Consider the following 21,578-nt stretch of genomic DNA (forward strand, 5'->3'; position numbering starts at 1 on the left):
GCAACGGTGCTTGGACATTAATCATCTCCTCCTTATCCATCTCCTCTTAGGGACCCCTCCTGCTCAGACTCCCAACGGACCCCCGGCATCGACCCTCATCCAGAGTACCAGTTTCCTGGACTCCGTTCCTGTGACGCTGACCTTAGAGCCACGTGATTTGCTGGGAGTGGAGGAGAGCGCCGGTGGACCTCCCCAGGTCAGAGGTGGAGGACTGGGAGCCATCGCCAAGGACGGAAGAGGAGGAGGGGTGAAGAATGTGGAGGTGGACCTGAGGAGGCGACCAGGGGAAGGTTTTGGATTTGTCATCGCATCCCAGGAAGTCTCCAGTGGGGGTGAGTCCCAGAAACATGTGACAGTCGCCACTAGGGATGGGAATCAAGAACCGGTTCTTTTTGAGAACCGGATCCAAGGAGCTCGATTCCTTGGAATCATTTGCCTGCCTGCTTAACGATTCTGCTTATCGAATCCGCCTTCGTTGCGCATGAGCAATGACGTCACATGTACGCTGCATTGTTTTGGTCAGAACATAGCCAATATGGTGTTAAGGCAGAAACGAACGGTCTAAAAAGATGACACCAGATCCACTTGTAAGACTTGCAAAGCTTCCATTTCTTCAAAAGGGTGGAATCCCTCGCATATGTTCAAACGTTTGTCCAGAGCATGTGATTCATTTACAGGAATGTCATGTATTTGATACGCTACTTAGCGACGCTTGTGAATCTAGCGGCAGAGTGAACACCAGGCCATCATCCGGGCCCAGTTCCGGTTCGGGCAACAAACGTCGTACCCCCTCAAATACAAGTTTCTGAAGGTAGGGGAAAGAAAATGAGGTGCACAACAGGAGACGAGCCGAGTCGAACCGGTTCCATGTAGTGGACATGCGGCAATAGAGGAATTAGTAAAGCATCTTTAGTTTCACTTTCACTGTACCCCACACCCGTTTGTACTCTTTTATTCCCTCACCCAATGAGAATCGATAAGGAATCAGATCACTAAGCAAAATCGATAGTGGAATTGGAATCTTTAAATTCTCATCGATTCCCATCCCTAGTCGCTACTTCTGTGACTCATCACAGAAATAGTAATGTAGAGTTTTAATTGTGCACAAAGACAAACACAGTCCAGTCTATTTCTATGTGTTTGGGCTCTACAGTGCATTTCAGAAAGTGAGGGAAAAAAAATGTACTTCAGATCATGGACTGAAATTGCAATTAACCCTTTATCGGACAAGTGACTATTTTTGGTCATTTCCACAAGGGATGTAACGATGTGAAAATTTCATATAACAGTTATTATGACCAAAATTATCACGGTTATCATTATTATCGCGGTATTGTTGAAATGTGCTCGAAATGTTCAAAATGTTCTTGTCTTATACACAACCTGAAATAATTTAACCATGTTGTAATTTGAAAAAAAAAAAAGAACCACAAGAAAAACCCAAATAAAATAATAGGCACAATGTACGTTCTGTTGACAGAAACATTCAAATATTAACATGTAAACATCAAACATACAAATGTGCATTAAACATGGCACCTTATAGCCATTGTTTGACCATTTTCCATATCAAGATTGTGTTGAAAGTGCGGTAATCAAACACAGTTATCATGATAATTAGAATTTAAACGGTAATACTAACCGTCAGGAATTCTACCGTGGTTTATCGTTATACCGGTAATCGTTACATCCCTAATTTCCACACACATTACAGGAGAGTGACAGTAACAGTTCCAGTGAGGACAGCAAGCCCCCAGTCTCTGGTCCAATGTGGTCTCTAGGGTCTGTAAAGTCCACTTCTGCATGAACAGTGAGGCCGTTTCTCAACATGCGTTCTTGTCTATTCTTCCGTTCTTGTCATCATCAGTCGTGGCCATCAAGTTCGCATAAACCAAGAACGCATGGAATACCCGGATGTTGTTCTTGTCAGCTAGCTTAAACCAAGGATGCACTGGTTGGTGACTCGTGTAGACTTGGCTGGGAAATAATTCCAAAGATGCAGTTTGTGCCGGCTTGAGCAGGACCGGGGCGGCTGTGCACGGCTGAACCGACGACATATCTTACAGTTTTATAAAATATACAAAATGTATAAATGACATGTAAATACTAGTACAAATGTATTGAAATCAAATCAGTGACACTGTGGTGATTTGAGGGAAATACGTTATGGAGCAGATGGAGTAAATACAGCAGAGACGGGGAGGAAAGTTCACAAGTACGCAGCCGTTCCAATTACAGATAGACTTTTGTTCTTAGGAAGTACGTTCTCTGAGACCGTTCTTACCAAGATTGTACTCGCTGAGTTCGCACGACCGGACTCTGCATTCTTGGTATTGAGAAACAGTCTGAGTGTACCTGCTTTGTTCAGTACCAGGAAGTAATGGTACTGATGTAAGTCCTGATGTTCAAAGGGATCATGTGGATGTGGACAGGGGTCTGGATCAGCCCTTCTGTTGGTCTAATGGTACAAAAGGCAGGTTCTAATGGGATCAAATACAGGTTCCTTTCACCTTACATGGGTTTTTATTGTATTTTTATATACACTTTTTGGATTTTTATTTATTTTTTGGCCACCTACAGGCAAGGAACCAAATATGGTAACTTCATTGACATTCAATTTGCTAAAAATTAAAAATTTTCACAAAATTTAGAAACATTTCACAAAAGTAATAAAGTGTTATGTCCTCCAATAACACAATAAGGTTGAACTTTTGAATTTCAGAGTATTTCTATGAGTGAACTATAAAGGGTTAAAATGATTACCATATCGTAAAAATATTATTGTTTCTGTGACAGTGATAATAAAAATCTATTCTATATCTAAAAACATGTGAGCTTCAATTAAACACAAATGTAGGAGGCACCTTCAGCGCCTCCTTCAGGACAACTGGGACATATTTATGTCCTATAAGAGAAGCTGCTGTTTGGTTAAACCAGGGGTGTTAAACTCATTTTAGTTTCAGCGGCCCACATACAGTTCAATATGATCTAAAGTGCGTCAGACCAGCAAAATAATAACTAGGGCTGTGTATTGGCAAGAATCTGGCGATACGATACGAATCCCAATACTAGGATCATGATACGATATATCATGATATATCATGTTACTGTTAAAGAGGCAAGTTTTTTTTTGTTTTCTTTTTTTTTTAAATGATTATTTCCCTGAAGAATTGAATTACACCAGAAATCTGCACAAATACTAAACACATTTTTATTTGATCTCAACAGGATCTAATGCTATATCACAAAATGTTCCTGTGTTCAAACTTAAATTATGTATTACAGACATTACAGTTTAAGATCCTGTTCAAATGTTCATATTCTATTAGTTCAGAACTAATGTCGTAACATTACAACATAACAAAGGAACGAACATCTGCCTCTCAGACAGTAAAAAGTGCTTTTAGGATGCTTCAAATAACCATTATTTAATAAAACAGTGTTAAATAATAATAAATAAGATATAAACAATAAAGAAAAACAAAAAACGAAATGAACCTCCCCCATATCTGCATTTGAATAAATACCTAAAAATATCGATACAGTACTTTTTAATATCAATACAGTATTGTGAAATGAAATATCTCGATATACTGCAGAACCAATATTTTCTTACACCCATAATAATAACATAGAAATAATGTCAACTCCAAACTTTTCTCTTTGTTTTACAGTGAAAAAAGTAAAATTACATTATGAAAATGTTTATATCTACAAAGTATCCTTTAAAAATATGAATAACATGAAAAACCTGAATTACTTAAGAAAAATAAGTGCATTTTTAACAATATCATGCCTCAGTTCATCATTTACACATGTACGTTACAGTGGATCGACAAATACACAAAAACATTTAGGTAGTAAAAGGCAGAATACTGTTAAAACTACATGTATTTCTCTTTAGACATTTCAGGTTGTTCATATTTGTTCAGGTTATTTGCATTTTTTTGTGAAAGGATAGTTTGTAAATGTAAATACGTTCATGTAATTCTATTTTTTTAACACTAAAACAAACACAAAAATTTGGAGTTGTCATTATTTATAGGTTATTATGATAGTATTTAACTGGTCTGATCCACTTCAGATTATATTAGTCTGTACATGTCCTCTGAAATAAAATGATTTTGACATCCTCGGCTGTTAATGTCTTCCTGTGGGCCAGATTAGACCCTTTTCTGGGCCGGTTTTGACCCACGGGCCGCATGTTTGACACCCCTGGGTTAAAACGTGGTCCACATTCAGTTGTAATGAGTCTCTGGTCGATTAAACGTGCACCTGAGCTTCTGCACGTTCGTTCCACCGATTCTGCTGCATTCATGTGGAAGGAACACTGAGATGTACCACACAGTCACCCAGCACTCAAACGCCTCGTCCTCTCCTCTGAAAATATAACAATAATCTCTAGTGTTAACATTCCTCCCCCTGTGTGTGTGCGCCCATATCAGTTCCCTCCCATCGCTATCTGCTTGCATTTGGCCACGCCTCCCTTTCCCAGCTGTCTCTCTCTCTCTCTCTCTCTCTCTCTCTGCAGCTCAGTCATGTTCAGTATCGCTCGTCCGCTATCAGAGGAAGGAGCTGCCTCACTTTCAGACAGACAGGTGGATTTTTTTTTGTAGCTTTTATAGTTTTTGCGGTTTCGGTGTTAGCGTGTGGACTGGTTCAGGATGTTGGAGCGACTGCAATCAGCGCTGAAAACTGTCAAGGACTCCAAACGTAAGTCCAAAAAGGATAGGTTTGCATGGATTTTCCTTCAGGACCGACTTGTCTTATGGGGGTTGAAACAGTTACTGGGGTGTGTAATCATTCCTCCTGCTGGGCTACTGTTCTGTGAGGTGATCCTTCAGACGTGAAAACAGCTCCAGCCTTTGGGCGGTGTGTAGTTTCAGGAACAGGTGAGCTAAGAAATCTGATCCGCGGAGTCCAGATTCATGAATTTGAGGGTTTATCAGTGGCAGGGTCAGCGGAGTGTATGCAAACACACAAACACAGCTGGTATCGCAGAGGTCCACTCTTTTTGGCCTGTGGTCCGTCCCACTCCTGCCTTTTACTGTAGCGCCTGATGGTTCCATATGCTGTCGCTCTATTTGATAAAGTCTATGTTTAAGTTATGAGGGCTTTTCAATTAGTAAATACATGTAAAACTGCCTTTTCCAAACTTAAGGACAGAACCAAAAGGGGTTGCAGAGCGGCTTTTAGTTTGTTGCCAATTGTCAGAGATAAATATATACATTTTTGACATCAAAATAGAAGATGAGTTTCGGCTAAAATTTGCTTAGAGGTCTTATTTCTGTCTTTGTGCATAAGAAATCAATCTAAGTGAATCCCCAAAGGAACTTTGTGTTGGTAAATGCAAGTTCTGCAAATGTACAGGATTTCAGTTCTGTTCAACATGTTGATGCTCATATGAACTATGTTTTCAGCTCAAAAATGTCCAATTTCATCACAATTAATGCGATATTTTCATGTCACAAATGGCCAAGTTTTATTTGAACTGAATTTACCTGAAAAACAAATATTCTATTCTTTTAGATTCCCCAGTTTTTCTTACCAGACTCTCTCCTACATATCACATGTTTTATTTTTACAGGTTCAATCTGGAGTATGGTGCTGATCCATCCTGCTTATGTTACGCCGATACATACATGAAGAATGTCACACGTCACTTTTTAAATCAACAGTTTTCTAATAATAAGCATTTTTATAAAGAAATAAAAATTCTATATTGTTATTTACTCTTTAGTCTGATGATAAACTACACAATAAACAATTCTGATCCTAGTTTTTGCACAGGGATCATTAGTGTAAACGCTGACATGGCTGCAGAGCATCAGTATGATGGGATCCACAACAACCATGTCACATCCGTCCACTGACACATTTTGCATTTTTGTGTCAGCTGTTATTGTTTTAGATCCACAATACTAACATTTATGAATAAGAGGAGAATTAGGAATAGTAAGTCTATAAGTTTATAACTAATAAAGTACTGGTACTGACCAGAGCATCATGGGTAATGTCACGTCTGTCCACCAGCAAAAGTTTTCACATACACGTGCTATTCCAAATCCAATATTTCTGAAAATAGAGCTTCCACTGTCAAATCATATCAGTAGTCTGTGCACAAATGGATTAGCATTATTTCAACACAGTTCTATGCATTTCTGACAACTTTTTTTTTTTTTTTTGACAAAAATGGCCGCTCATTTGACCCCCTGAGTAAATTTTAGCCGGTTTAATAAAGCTATGTAAAAATTCAGATTTAAGTGACTTTTAAAAGAGAGAGAGATGAAACCGACATCAAAGATTAAATAAGACACACCTTGCCCACACCTTTTAGTCTTGCTCAAGGTTGTCGGGTTTCTGGAAGAATTTTTTTAAGATTATGTGTACAGTTGTAGACACTGATATAACACCTTGTCCACTTATTGCCATCTTTGGAGTCCCCCTGAATTATCCTAAGTTCACCACATGGAAACTAAATGTGTTAGCATTTGCTTCTTTGATTGGCCGTAGATGTATCCTTCTTCTTTGGAAGTCGCCTAAACCTCCAGCAGAACACGCCTGGATAACGGACGTAATGTCTTTGCTGAGACTGGGAAAGATCAAATTTTCTCTCAGAGGATCACCTGAGAAATTTTACATGACATGGAAGCCTTTCCTCTCTTACTTTGATAAAACATCTATAGAAAACATAACAGAATAGAATAGCGAGAACACTCGTAATTAAGTGAATGTGGACCAATGTGGGGGTGGGGGCTACTTTTCCCTTTGTTTTTCTTTTTCTTTTCTTTCTTTTTTTTTTTTTAGTTTAAGTTTTTGTTTGTTGTTAGTTCATTTTGGGAAAACTGGACATGCTTAAATCTGTGCTGAGAGGATATATATACTGAAAATGTGTCCTAATAAAAAGATTATTAAAAAAAAAAATAAAGTAGATAAGACGACAACCACATGAAATAGAGGAATGTAAAACACAGCAAGACACAAACTAATGCAACAGCTGCAAAACACATGACCAGACAAAAATGGTGTAAAACATGAAATAAGAATAAAACAACTTAAAAGATGCAGCAAGACAAAAATGATGTAGAAAATGCAATAACACAAAGAATCAACGCACAAAAATCGCATCAATGACAAAATGAGTCAAAAAAATGATGTAAAAGACAGAACACGATGACAATCATGTAAAAGACACAATAGCATGAAAAGTGCAAAGAATTAATGCAACAAAAAAAACTGGTTAAAAGACAAAATAAGCCAAAAGAGAAGTAAAAGATGCATAAAGGTCAAAATTATGTCAAAAATGCAATACCGTGGAAACAAAACAAAAGACAGAACAGGACAAAATAAATGTAAAACACACAAGATGCAAATTATGTAAAAAAAAACAAACAAAAAAAACAAAACAAAACGGAATAATAAGACGACAATATAAAAGAAACAAACAATTTAAAAGAAACAATGAAATGCAACTTCTGTAAAAGATGCAAGACAAAAATGATGCAAAGGACAGAGCAGGACAAAAATGGTGTAAAAGATTAAAAAAAGAAATTAAATTACGCAAAGATGTAAAAGACATAACAGGATGTAACCAACGTAAAACATGCAACAAGATGACAACATGAAGACAATGTATAATAAGCAATCCACAAAAACATCATAAAAGACTAAAATTATGTAAAATGCACACAGTGAAAATGATGCAAAAGAGATAAGAGGACAAAAAATCAGGTTAATGAAGCAAAAAATGTGTAACATGATGATAATTTGCACCAAAAGATCAAGGATGTAAAAAGACACAGTGACATGAAAATGATGCAAAACAAACACCAAAATGAAAATGAAGACGAAAAAGACAAAAGACAAAAAAAAAAAAAAAGATGCAACAAGACAAAAACATCAAGATTCAACACTGATAAACAACACAAGAACAATAAATGTGAGACATATTCAATAAAAAGAGGAGTGTACACTTCATGTGAGCATCTGATTTGTTGATCATTTACAAGAGTCACAAGATCATTTAAAGGCCAAACACCAACATCCTTTTGTGTTCCTTTAGAGTCTTCTTCTATAAAATAGTTAAATGTTGCTCATGTACGTTCTGAACTAGTTGCACAGAACATATTTATCACTTCACACATATTGGTGCCATCCACCAGTGGTGTAGCTGAGTTATGTTAGGGAATATTTGTGGAATGATGTGCAGAGAACTTTTGGCTGCACTGGTTTTTATCACCAGATGCATTTACACAAAGCCTAAAATCCTACTAATAATCAGTATATTATTAGTACAGGGTGTCTGCAAAGTCTATTTATGCATTTTATTTTATTTCATTTATTAGACCAAGGGATGTAACGATTACCGGTATAACGATAAACCGCAGTAAAATTGCAGACCATTAGTGTTACCGTTTAAATTCTAATTATCATGATAACCGTGTTTGATTACCGCACTTTTAGGGGAAAAAACCCTATGTAAAGATATGCTTTTATATCAAATATTTGAGTATAGTTTTAATTTATTACAGTTTTAATTTTATATACCTAATATTTGGAACCAATATTCACTTTTAAAGTCTTTTAAAAGGTTCGTTAAGCATCTTTGTGTTATTTATGCAATAAATTATAAACATTTTTCAAATTGGATTGGACACTTTGTGTGTTTTTTGTCCTTTTATGTAGATATAGTAGGTTAAAGTGAAAAAAATAATAGGCAGATGATATAGATGAAGTTGTGCTGAAAAAAAAAAGATCCCAAACATGGTTATAGTAAACATTTGTTTATATAGTATATAAAGGCAAAATCAAAAGTACTGAAAAACGGACAAAATAGGCTCAGACCACTAAGGGTTAATATTTGAATGTTTCTGCCAACAGACGGTACATTATGCCAATTATTTTATTTGTTTTTTTGTTGTTGTTTTTTCAAAATACAACTTGGTTAAATTATTTCAGTGTGTGTATAAATACTTTTTGAACATTTTGAGCACAGTTTCAACAATACCATGGTAATAATGATAACCGTGATGTGAAATTTTCAAATTGTTACATCCCTAATTAGACCTTTATCTAACCAGATAAAACCCCATTGAGATCCAGATCTCTTTTCCAAGGGCGACCTGGCCAAGAGGTCAGCAGCACACGCCATAAAAGAAAACAGATCTGACAGACAGGTAATAACAATAAATTAAAACAAACAGTAACACAATAATAACAGGAAAGTTAGACTAAGTGCAAAATTTAGTTGAGGTCACAGCAAATATAAAAACACAGGCACTGTCCAACTGACTCTCACTGTCTTGTCCATAAGACGGAATGAAAAGCTTGGAATGACATGAGTTCTGGTATTTTCAGCTCCATTTGAAGTGTGTTCCAGGCAGAGGGGGCGGGGCAAAGCTGAAAGCTGGCTTCCCCAGTTCAGTCCTAACTTTGGGTACATTCAAATTATACCGATCACAAGACCGTGAAGAATACTGACTGGTCGATGTTTGGAGAAGAGAGGATAGGTATGACGGTACCATATCTAGAATTTTAAAAAGTACAAAAGCAACTGGTGAGATATGTTAATTGGATTTGTTGTATGTACTCAGTGGTTATCAGCGTTTTTAATCATGTGCAATCGAATCACTGGTCCGTTTTTCTGCAACGACAGATCAATTACTGCAAATGTTTACCTTGGCCTTTTGACTGAATATATGTCACCACAACTGGACGACCTTCAGCCAACCATCATTTTCCAGGTAGATGGTACATTGGGGACTGCATGTTGGTGGGTTCTTAAATCAAACATTTCCAGACCGGTGCATTGGAAGGGATGGTGCAATTCCCTGGACACCACATTCACCAGATATCACTGCCCTGGATTTATTTCTATGGGGTTATGTTAAAAATATCATGTACTGAACAAAGATACAAGACATAAACTAGAAAAGCACTCGGAGAGCGCAGACCTCCGCCAAGACAGATCTGCCCCCCCGATCACCACCAAAATTTAATCATTTGTTCCTTGTGCCAGTATCAACATTTCCTGAAAATTCCATGAAAATCTGTTCATAACTTTTTGAGTTATGTTGCTACTAACAAACAAACAAACAAACAAACCCTGGCAAAAACATAACCTCCTTGGCGGAGGTAACCAGATAGAAACATAAATAAACCAGCCAACCAGCAGTAAACCACATAGAAACATATATAAACCAGACAGAAACATATGTAAATGAAAAATGTGTGGTAAATGGGATTTTCAATATTAAACGTAAATGTCCACAGAGTCCACATTCCACAGTGGATGTGGACAATTTTGTGCCAGATACAAGATAGTGTTCTAAGCTACGGATGTATCAAATTGGAGGCTAATCAGAGTCGTTTTGAATTTTTTATGAATTTTCAAAAATTGCTTAATGATGACAGATAGGAAAATTTGATATTTTGTGACCTTGCTGTGACCTTGAACTTTGGCCTACTTGGCCCAAAATTTAATGGGTTGGCCCCAGGGCCTAGGCCTATCTGTGGGTATAATTTGGTAAAGATGGTTGGAATAGTCTTCCCGTAAAGTTGCTAACAAACAAACAAACAAACAAAGCAAAGTGATCACAATACCTCCTGGTGGAGGTAATGACCTAACTGACACCATTAATGAGTCTATGCTACAGCCAACATGGAAACAAACCCACTACTGTCTTAATGCACTTCTTGCAACTAACGGTGCCCATGTAGAGGTGGATTAACCCATAAAGACCCAAACATCCAAAGTCTTCCACTGATCTAAACTGTTTACAGGTTGATCCACTAATCCTATCAATACATGTAAATAATTGGTGAAAAATGCAGTTTTTCATCTTTTCGTGGTCATCAGATATGACCCATTTGGATGCTCAGAGGCTCCGTAGTTACCGTAGAAACACTGTCATCTTCTATAACATTAATTCACCAGTAAAACCAATGGAGTTGGATCAATGACAGTGGATGGAGACGCTTGTTTTCTGTTCAGTTAATGATAGATTTTGTTGAAAAAGTCACTTTTTTCTGTCTGATATAATGTGTCTGATATGATAACCCTCAACTTTAATCTGAGCTTTTATTAACATCTACATGATCAGTAAATTAGATATAACAAAATACATGATTTTCACTGAAATAATGCAAAACAAAGAGGATAATATTGCAATAAATGGTGATAAATCACTTCAGAAAGGGTTAATTTAGAGAAAAAAAAACATATGGGAACTGCAACAAAAGTAGCACTGGGTCCTTATGGGTTAAATGAGGCAAAAAAAAAACAACCAAAACTTTAATATCTACTTTTCATTTTGGAACAATCTGCGCATATTTGTCTATTCATTTGGTTTTGTAATAAATTCATTAAATTGTAAAGAGACTTTATGGACACCCTGTATATTTCTCCAGTCGAAGTAAACCTAGTCTTTTTGCTGTTTTTGTCTCATGTGGAGGAAACTTTAGATGATATGAGTTTCCAAGAGGGACACAAACATCGAGGTCGAAAAAAACTCTGTGCTCTGAAGAGAATAATGCTTTTTACTCAAAGATTAATGGTTTGTTGAAGAGACAAGAGTTTAAAAAGATGTGCAGAGCTAGAAAAGTTAAAAGTAAATCTTCTATTTTATATATCTTCTATTTTATTCAGGGGAGAATAGATTCTTCACAGCAGGTGGAACCACTTTGCTTGTGTCGGGAAAAGTTCTGCTGTGATTAAATACTTGGAGACATGAAACATGGAGTGATATCAGCTCATTTTTTTATATTTAAAGCTACAAGATTAAAAGACATTTCTGTCAGCTTGAGTCGGAACTATGTGAACTTTTTCCTACTTCAGATAAGAGGAGGTTACTATCTGAAGTATGAGGCCCAAACTCTGGTATTTGATCAGATGGATACTGTGTTTTGCTCATAAAAAGATACAGAGCTGCTCTGTAGGGCATTTCTGTTTGACTTGAGACCTTAAAAGATTTAAAGGTTTTTGATTATACTCCACTCATGTCAAAAAAAAAGGTCTACTGTGTTTAAGTGCTTTGAGGCATGGAATTAATACTGGTAATCAGATCATTCCTTTTAATATCTGTGGTAACAGTCACTTTGGGATATGTTCTAGATGCATGTAAGTGTAAGTAAGTAAGTGTAATTTTAATTTTAAAAAATGATAGAGCAGTAGGGTTATGTCTGACTGAACGTGAACCATCTGATCTGGAATTACAGATGTCAGTTACATATTTAACCCCCTACTCCAGTGGTTCACAACTTTTTTTGACCTGTGACCTCATTTTAACGTCACAAATTTCTGGCGACCCCACACATTCAAAATGGAGACATTTTTTCCCTTGGAAATGTCTTAGCGGGGCCAGGCGGGTGAAGAGGTCTTTCCATTCTCTGTTCGAGCTGGTTTTTTGACTGCAACTGTGTCCAGGCAGGTGGAAGCACTGTAACGCACTCGGTCACATGATCGGGTCAATTAAGATATGCCCTCTCAGATATTATATCCTGCATTTTATTTGAACTTGATTTTTATTAGGAAAAGTTTGTAGTGTTTTAATTATAATGAAATATATAGTGAATCATTAAAAAAATATTTTTTATTAATTATTTTTTTATCAATTACTAGAAATTTCAGGCAACCCCATTTGAATTCCAGGCGACCCTCCATGGGGTTGTGAACCCAAAGTTGAAAAATACTGCCCTACTCACTAGGGTACATCAAACCCCCCTTTTGTCAAGTTTGTTCCTGTCCCTAGTCTAAAAAGTTTCCATTTGAATAGAAAACACTACCTGTAAAATATTAATTAATTTTGACCATGTTTAGGTGGGCCACCCTGCGTTTGAAAATTTGAACTGCAAGGTTGCCGAATTCAGCAGGCTCAGAAAGTGAATATACCATTTAATACACTTAAGTCAAGTAAAACTTCCTAAGTTGCTCAAATGTGCTTTATAAACCTTACTATCAATAGTTTAAGCCCTAATTAAAATATAAATTTAAAAAAATACAGTACATTTGATCCTAGATTACCCATCTGGTGCCTTCCCTTTTCTTCAGTTCAGCAGGTACCAGATTTCTTTTTCCAGACAAGGGTGGGCGGCTGTGGCTCAGTTGGTAGAGCGGGTCAACCAATGACCAAAGGGTCGGCGGTTCGAATCCTGGCTCTGACTGTCCACATGTCAAAGTGTGAACCCTGAACCCTAAACCCTTGCTCCCAGTAGGGCTAGGCTGTGCCTTGCATAAGTTCAGTCCATTTACCATAACACATTTTCAGTATAAATATGCCAAATATGCTAAAGGCAAACCACCAAAGAGTAGTGAAGAGAGGACGGTGAAGCACCCTGGGGGCCCTTTGAAGAGAAAAGGTGGCCCTGCAGATGAATGGGAGGAAGTGATTGGCCCTTCACTGAATGCTGTTCCAACCACTCAGCTTCCTTTGGTCAGAACAGTCCTTCAAAGGTACAGGTCACTGCCAATAGAAAAGCCATTAGAAGACAGCAAAACCATGTTTACATCTACAAACTGTCCTTTCAAAAGATGTGAATAGCAGGAACAAACTGAAAAAATAAGTGTAATTTTAACAATATTCTGCCTCAGTTTATCATTTACACATGTACATTATAACTTACAGATCACAGTGGATCTACAAACACACAAAACATTTAGTAACAGGCAGAAAATTGTTAAAATTGTACTTACTTCTCTTAAGACATTTCAGGTTATTCACATTTTTTGCAAAATTATACTTTGTTTTAGTGGAAATACATGAAAATATTTACATGTGCAAAGAGAAACATTTGGGGTTGTCATTATTTCTATGTTATTATGATAGTATTTGACTGAATCCTGCCCACTTGAGATTGAACTGGTCTGAATGTGGAACCTGAACTAAAAGGATTGTTAATATCTTAGTGTAATTTTTGCATTTCACAAATTCATCACAGGGGCTGGACTGGACCCTTTGGCGGGCCGGATTTGGCCCCCGGGCCGCATGTTTGACACCTGCGCCTTATATGATAATAGGCAGATCTGATTGGCTCCTTCTGCATGGCGACAGCAGCTGATTGGTCAGAAATAAAGCAGACATTTTTCTGACCGTTTCAGAACACAAATGGATTCTACTTGGTTGTTAATAATAATCCAGCTGAGTCCTGTGTCGGTTTATCTTTCCATGAAGTCATCCTCTCTGCTTTCCTTCCTCCTTCCTTCTTTATCAGCTCTCAGGAACGTCAGAAATATTTTCACCTCATCGAAACTATCTGCGGTTATGACTGGGTGTGTGTTTCTAGAGCTCAGAACACGAATCCTAACTTTTTTTATCGTGAACCAGAGGACTTTTTTGGTCACTCCTCACTGATTTTAAGGACTGCTTTAGAAGTTCAGGTTACATTGATGACCCTGGAGTTAAGGGTTAAAGGAATGTTCTGTCAAAGCTTGAAGGACAAACTGTTGGTACAGATTAGAAACAGCAGCTCCACTTTTACTGATAAAATGAATCACTGAGAGATTTAAGAAAATATGTGACGCTTCATCCTGGACGTACAGTTTCAGAAACAGTCTGGTTTGTCCTCAGTAACAGAGACGAAAAGATGCAAAATGTAGAAACTGACTGAAATGTTTCATTGTAGTTTCTGAAGTGGATTATTTCATGGACCTGTGTGTTTACTTATCACTTTAAGGTCTCAGTCAGCTCTAAACCGACAAATTTTTCCAATAATCAATCTGATTACAGACGGTTGTTTTCATTAATAAGCTTATTAGGAAATGTTTTCATGGATTTTCTGTCTTCTTTAGGCTTTAAACTGATTTGCTTTGGCCTATTTACTCGAGTCAAAGAGAGCTTTGTGCTGGAAGTATGGAGTAAAACTGGCAAAGATGGACACAGAAAACGTCTAAAATCATCTCCCAAAGCTATTGTGGAGCTTATTTTGATTGGACTATTAAAGCTACAAAATTTTAATTAAATTTTTGATTTTATTGGTTTATTTAACAGGGACCATGCACATTTATGAACAACCGGTGGTGCAGTGGATAGCACTGGTGCCTCACAGCAAGAAGGTCCTGGGTTCGATTCCAACACCAGTCGACTGGGGGTGGGACCTTTCTGTGCGGAGTTTGCATGTTCTCCCCGTGTCTGCGTGGGTTCTCTCTGGGTACTCTAGCTTCCTCCCACCATCCAAAGACATGCACTGATAGGTTAATTGGTAGGGATGCACCGATACCAATACGAGTATCGGCATCTCCTCCGATACTCAGTGTGTGTACTCGTACTCGTACTCGTAAAAGACATCCGATACAAATGCACTGATACCACTTATGGCCGTGTGAGATTCACAGTTCAGTGCAGCAGGTACACAGCGGTGGAATAATGTGTGGGCAGTGTGAAGAGTGTGGAGATTTTTCAAAATAAATGATGGTGATAAAAGTAACGCTGACTGCAAGTAACGTTAAAGACACAGACAGATACGGACACAGCGTTCTGTCCATCCTCTGCGTACATTCCATCCATTTACCAGGCACAGATGCGTAAACAGAATGAGAATACCAGCGGGTCTACGGAGCGGTGCAAACCACCGCCAACAGAAGTGAAAACGAAACTTATCACTCATTTCTCTTTTCTCTTCCTGCTGAAGCTAAACTTTTAAACCTTACCAGAGAAAACGCTGCAATATTAGTATCACATTAGTGTTGCCTCTGTCGTCTCCATATTTGTTATTACTGACTTTCTTCTTCTTCTTCTCAAAAAACTTTACTCTTCTTCATGGTATTTGTCCAGTATGGTTAATTCAGAGCGGCGCCCCCTGGTGGATTAATTGAGAAACACTCATTCCAACACATTAAATGTCAGTAGCAGCACTTTGTTCCAGTCCGACTAATGACAACGATAATAAAGCACATTTACAAAAGGAACTAAGAACTGGAATGGGATTATTAAGTACTCATATCGGTACTCAGTATCGGCAAGTACTCAAATGTAAGTACTCGTACTCGGTCTGGAAAAAAGTGGTATCGGTGCATCCCTATTAATTGGTTAATCTAAACTGTCCATAGGTGTGAATGTGACAGTGATTGCTTGTCTCTATATGTTCAGCCCTGCGATGAACTGCAGACATGTCCAGGGTGTACCCCACCTTCGCCCGTAAGTAGCTGGGCTAGGCTCCAAGTGACCCCCATGACCCAGATAATGAATGAATGAATGAATATTACAATCAATGGTGGAAAATCAATTAAGAAAGGTTAAATAAAGAGAAAAATTAATTTTGGGAGCTGCCACAAAAGTACTACTGGGTCTTTATGGGTAAAAAAAAATAAATAAAAAAACTACAAAATTAAAATATGTTTCGGTAGATTTGCCAGTTATAAATGACATACTGTGTTTTGGTCATTAAAAGATACAGACAGTTTATTTGAGGTTAGATTAGTGTGTGTTTGTGTTACATAAGCTGTCGACTGTCTGTCTGTCCAGATGTGTCGTCTCTTTCCAGCTGTGGCTCAGCGCTAAAACACAACAAACCTAAAATAAAACCCTCTGAGCCCTAAACAGATTTCAGTCACTCTGCATCCACATTTTATCCTCAAAAAACACCTCAGGTGGTTTCCATAGCGACTACGTTTCAGTCAGAGGAGACTAGGAGCGGAATAAAAGAAAAGAATGAGGAGACGCTCAATGGGATTGGATCGGATTAGACGGTCGGACCCGGCAGGAAGAAGGACAGCATGGGAAAGGGATGAATGAGGTGTTCAAGACACAGGAGAGACAGTGATGATGATGATGATGGAGATGGATGAAGGCTGATGAAGGTCTGGGAGGAGGTGGAGGAGGGATGTCAGACAGATGAATGACAGGAGAGAGAGAGAGCACTAATGTTTGACATCTCAGAGCTGATTGGCTAAAGTGGAGCGTGTCAGGTTGTGATTGGATGAGGACGGTTTAAGCTGATTGACATTAAAGTACGGGGTCAGTGACCAGTCCACCAATGCCCAGGTAATCGGACAAAACAACGAGTCTGAGTCAGGGTCGTTCCATGGTAATTCAACCAATGGTCCCCACATGACCCCCTCAGAAAATTCTGGAAATATTCACACTTGTTCACCTACCAGATAAATGAACACATCCAAAATTTTAAGGTCATATCTGTAATAGTTTAGGAGATACAGCCCTTTGAAAATTAATGTTTTGGTTTTTTTAATGCCATTTACACCTACGTTTGTATACAATTTGAAGAAAATATAGTCATGCAGTAAAAAAAATATTAAAAATAGAACCAGTTCTATCCCAAAGCTAAAATTTTGTGCACAACATCTTGAAATATATCTGAAGACATGGTAAAAATTTCAAAATTTTCATTAACTGGTCACATGGTAATTTGGATGCTCAAATAAAGAGTATTTTTGTGAAAAATTGAAATCGACCCATTTTATTCATTGCCTCACAGCAACACTTTTCATTGAAATGTAGTCTCTTTGCAGTATATTGTTGCATCTTGACCATAAGAATCCATGCAAAAAAAATTTGGTCTGTACATTCATCCATTATGGAACAGTGCAAGCCTGAAGAGAGAGGATATTTGGAAGAATTAGCCTTTTCGCCTGATTTCAAGGCCTCATGGACCAAACATGAAGGCACCTACAATTATTTTGATGCAAAATATGGTCTTTTCAGGGGGATTTCAGCCCAGACAGTAAGTTTCAGCATTGTGGCTTGAATACCTAAGGAGATAGAGCGCCTCAAAGTTGGCCGAAAAGCAAATTTCCAAAATAAAAAAAAACATTAATTTTCAAAGGGCTGTATCTCCTAAACTATAACAGATATGACATTAAAATTTTGGATGTGTTTGTTTATCTGGTAGGTGAACAAGTGTGAATTTTTTCAGAATTTTCTGAGGGGGTCTTGCATATGAACCCCACACACACACACACACACACACACACACTTATGATAAGTATTATAAGTCGGTCAGAAACCGGCAGACGACAACCCCCCCCCCCCCCCCATCATAAGTATTATAACTAGTATGGAAACTGACCAACCTTACAGACCCTGGAGACCACATTGGACCTGAGATTGTCGACTCACCGTCCTCACTGGATATGTCGGTGTCACTGTCTTGTAATGTGTGCGGAAATTACCAGAAATAGTCACTTGCCTGATTAGGGGTTAACTCTTTCTTACATAAAGCAAAACAGTCATTGGTAGTAGGACTGAAAGATATATCATTATTGTATCGATATCTAGATATGAACATTCAAGATATTAATATCAAAAAAGCAACGATATAAATGATGTAGATTTCCCCTGCGCTCGCCCTGCATGTACAGCTCTGGAAGTCACAACAAATTTCATTTATTCGTACTTTATGTTAATGTTGATGACTGGCAGTGAGTTCTTATAAATAAAACTCCACTTTCCACATTCTTTTGTATTATGATGTTTGTATTTTTCTGAAAAATGCTTGGTTTTCACTGAACCCGTAGTCATATCGTATCGATATCGAGATATCTGGCATGAATATTTAGAGAGATTTAGAGATTTAATTTATTGGTCCCCGTGGGGAAATTCGTCTTCACTGACTGAACATTACAAGAAAAAGACAGCAACATTATACAACACAGACAACAACAACAACAGTAGGGGCAGACATAACAAAAAGAGACATTGGTGAAGTGACAGTTAGCAGGCTGGTCAGCCTGTCAGCGGGGCCTGGTGTTTAGGGCGGCTATGGCTGCGGGGATCAGGCTTTTCCCAAGACGGGCCCTCCTGAGATATGAAATTTTGTCCGCATCGTTCGGCCCTAATCGGTAGCAACTTTGGGTTCAGTGTTTTGCTCAAGGACAATCTGACATGTGGACGAGGGTCAGGGATGGAACCACCAACTCTCTGGTTTGTGGATGACCTGATTTCTTTCCTGAACTACATTCTCCGACTGCACCCAGCTCTTCCAAAAGCTATATATCACAGAAAAAAAGTATTGCAATTCATGTTTTTTCAACCGTTACGTAGCCCCAGTGTGTGTGTGTGTTTGTGTTTGTCTGTGTGTATGTGTGTGTGTGTGTGTGTGGTAATTGGCCGTTTAGTTGTACAGCTCCACACTCTGAATAGGAAATGTAAACTTTCTATTAATAGTTGCTGTGATCTATAATTCAGCTGGCCAGCCAAGCGGAGGTGTGTGTGTCTGTGTGTGTGTGTGTGTGTGTGTGTTGTGTTGTGTTGTGTTGTGTATGCGTGTCACACCGGAGCTCAGGTGAGTGTGAGTTTACTGTGCTGTGAAATGAGCGGCTTCTCTTCAGCTGCTGGATGTAAATGTCGCTGTGTGATACAGTGGATGTGTTCAGGGGTGACAGCGGCTGTTACGTCATGTGAGATTCCTTTTATTCATCTGCTCTGACTGAAAGATAACACCGTCCCCTTGTGTCTACTGTCTCTGTAGTTGACATTTCTTTATATCTATATTCTCTATGATCGTTCTGCAGCAGAACAGGACAGTCAGTTCACACACATTATAGAAGAAGAAACTCCTTTTGTTTGTTTCTGTCAGTCCTGTCACAGACTTTTAGGTTTTATTCGTTAAGGTTTTCAGATTTTGGGTATCTGTAGTCTCCTTAATATCATTGTGCTCTTATGATTTTGTTGAATTTATTAGAAGTAAAATCTGGAAAAAAATGAATAAAGGGACTAACTGACAGGAGTTTTTGAGGACTTTTCTGGCAGTGACAGAACTTTTTTTTTTTTTTGGGGGGGGGGGGGGGGGGGGGGGACGTTGCATTATAATTGTTAAACCTTACCAATAATTAAACCTGATTTAAAAAGCTGACATTCTTAGTAACGCTTATAATTATAAGTTACGCTCAGTAACTTTTGGAAGCCATTGTCATGACTACACAATAAATGGCAAATCTTTATTTCATTAAAGTTAAAGGCTGATTTTTCTTCCCAAATGTGAGTTATATGTGGTTCAAAATGATTATTTACAATCAGAACTTGACAAAAATTTAAGAAATCTGAAGATAAAACATTAAGATGAACTATAAGGATTAAAACAAATATCGGCAGAGGTGTGGCTGCATCATACAGACACAAATGAAAATTCTTTTTTCTTTTCTTCAAATAACCAAACCAAATTGTTGACAGTTTCAAAATGTCGTGTACTGAATGTGTTTCAAAGGGTATTATCTTGGGAAGTACATGTGTATGTTTGCATGTTTAAAATGATCTAAAATACTATTTTTGTTTATTTGCATGTTTTATGCTTATTTTAAGCTTTTTTGTTCAGTCTTTTTTTCTTTCTAAAGTTCTTGGCAGTTAGGTTAAGGTTAAAGAAAATGGGAAATTAAAGAATAAATTGTGCGATTTTTTTTTCACTTTTTTTTTTGCAAATAATGAATTGCAGCAGTAAGTGATGGCAAATATTGTATTAAGAGGTCAATTCGACAATTCTGGTTGAAAATACTACTGTAAACGCACCAGTATTTTGTCAAAGAGGGGCAGAAAATATAAGATTGTTCTTTCTGCTCTGTTTTGTTCATGATGTCATCAATTTGCTGACATTTAAAAGCATTTTTTCTTTTTTCTTGTCTTTTATCTTATGAATGAAATAAATAAAATAAAATAAAATAAACTATAAGGATAAAAAAAAAAATTCCATGTGGAAATTTTTTTTTAACCCTTTACCAATATGAAACTACATTAGGACATTTATAATTTTATAGCTTTGCCTCAGCTGAATTCAATGAGTCCCAATACGTTTATCATATGATGCATCTGATAAAAGTTGATACAGTTACAGATTGCATTGTATAAAGAAACACATAACAGGATAAATTAAATTTAATTTGTGTGTCTTGCTGAAAAATCATCTAAATTTAACAACATGGCACCACAATCATTATTAATACATTTCAGAGGTAGGTATGTACGATCTGATGAAAGCGATGTGTGAAAGAGTTAGATACAGGTGTAAACTAAGCATTTAACAGATAGAAAGTACCATCACTACACCAGGATGGGTGTCAGGGTGGCTGCTGGTGTTGGAAGCAGTTAGTGTTTCAGTTTGATGAGCTGAATTTTTACCCTAACAGCTTAATATTTCATTGGTTTTCCATCTGGACTTGGAGAACTTGTGGCTGAAAAAATGTTTCACCAACTGTTCTTATACATCATTCATAGCATCAGCTGCAGCGAATGGAGAGGAGACAGTGAACACATCACACCGAGACTCTGCTCCAGTGGTCTGACTTGGGAATGCATGTCGAAATACATATCTACTTAGAGGAACAGATGTATCAGCCTTAAATATGACTTATCTGTAAAAATAAACTAACTCAATAAATAAGATCACATCAGCTCAGGTTCTCAACTACAACCAAATAGAAATCAACTAAATCTTTGTATCGTCACTGAACTCAAGCCTGGCCGCTGGACTACTGCCACATCGTTAGCCTCATAGCATAAACTAAGTCATATTTTTTTTAGGTTATAGCAATAATGCAAAATGAAGCAGCAGTGTTAGGAGAGTAAAGTTACACAATTTGGCCCAAAATATGACTTGTATACGGCAAATACAGTATGTATATAGGTGAATATGCTATC

The 21,578-nt window shown here is 37.6% G+C and overlaps 1 protein-coding gene across 1 annotated transcript in view; it reads left to right on the forward strand.

The window, feature by feature from the left end:
• magixa (MAGI family member, X-linked a) overlaps positions 1 to 21,578 on the forward strand; it is a 126,206-nt gene that overhangs the window by 81,742 nt on the left and 22,886 nt on the right. Inside the window, exon 16 of the mRNA XM_030139058.1 lies at positions 51 to 332. Within this exon, the coding sequence (XP_029994918.1) occupies positions 51 to 332 (282 nt within the window). The remainder of the gene's footprint in view (positions 1 to 50; positions 333 to 21,578) is intronic.

The sequence above is a fragment of the Sphaeramia orbicularis genome, chromosome 7, assembly GCF_902148855.1.
Source record: "Sphaeramia orbicularis chromosome 7, fSphaOr1.1, whole genome shotgun sequence".
Classification (NCBI taxonomy): domain Eukaryota; kingdom Metazoa; phylum Chordata; class Actinopteri; order Kurtiformes; family Apogonidae; genus Sphaeramia; species Sphaeramia orbicularis.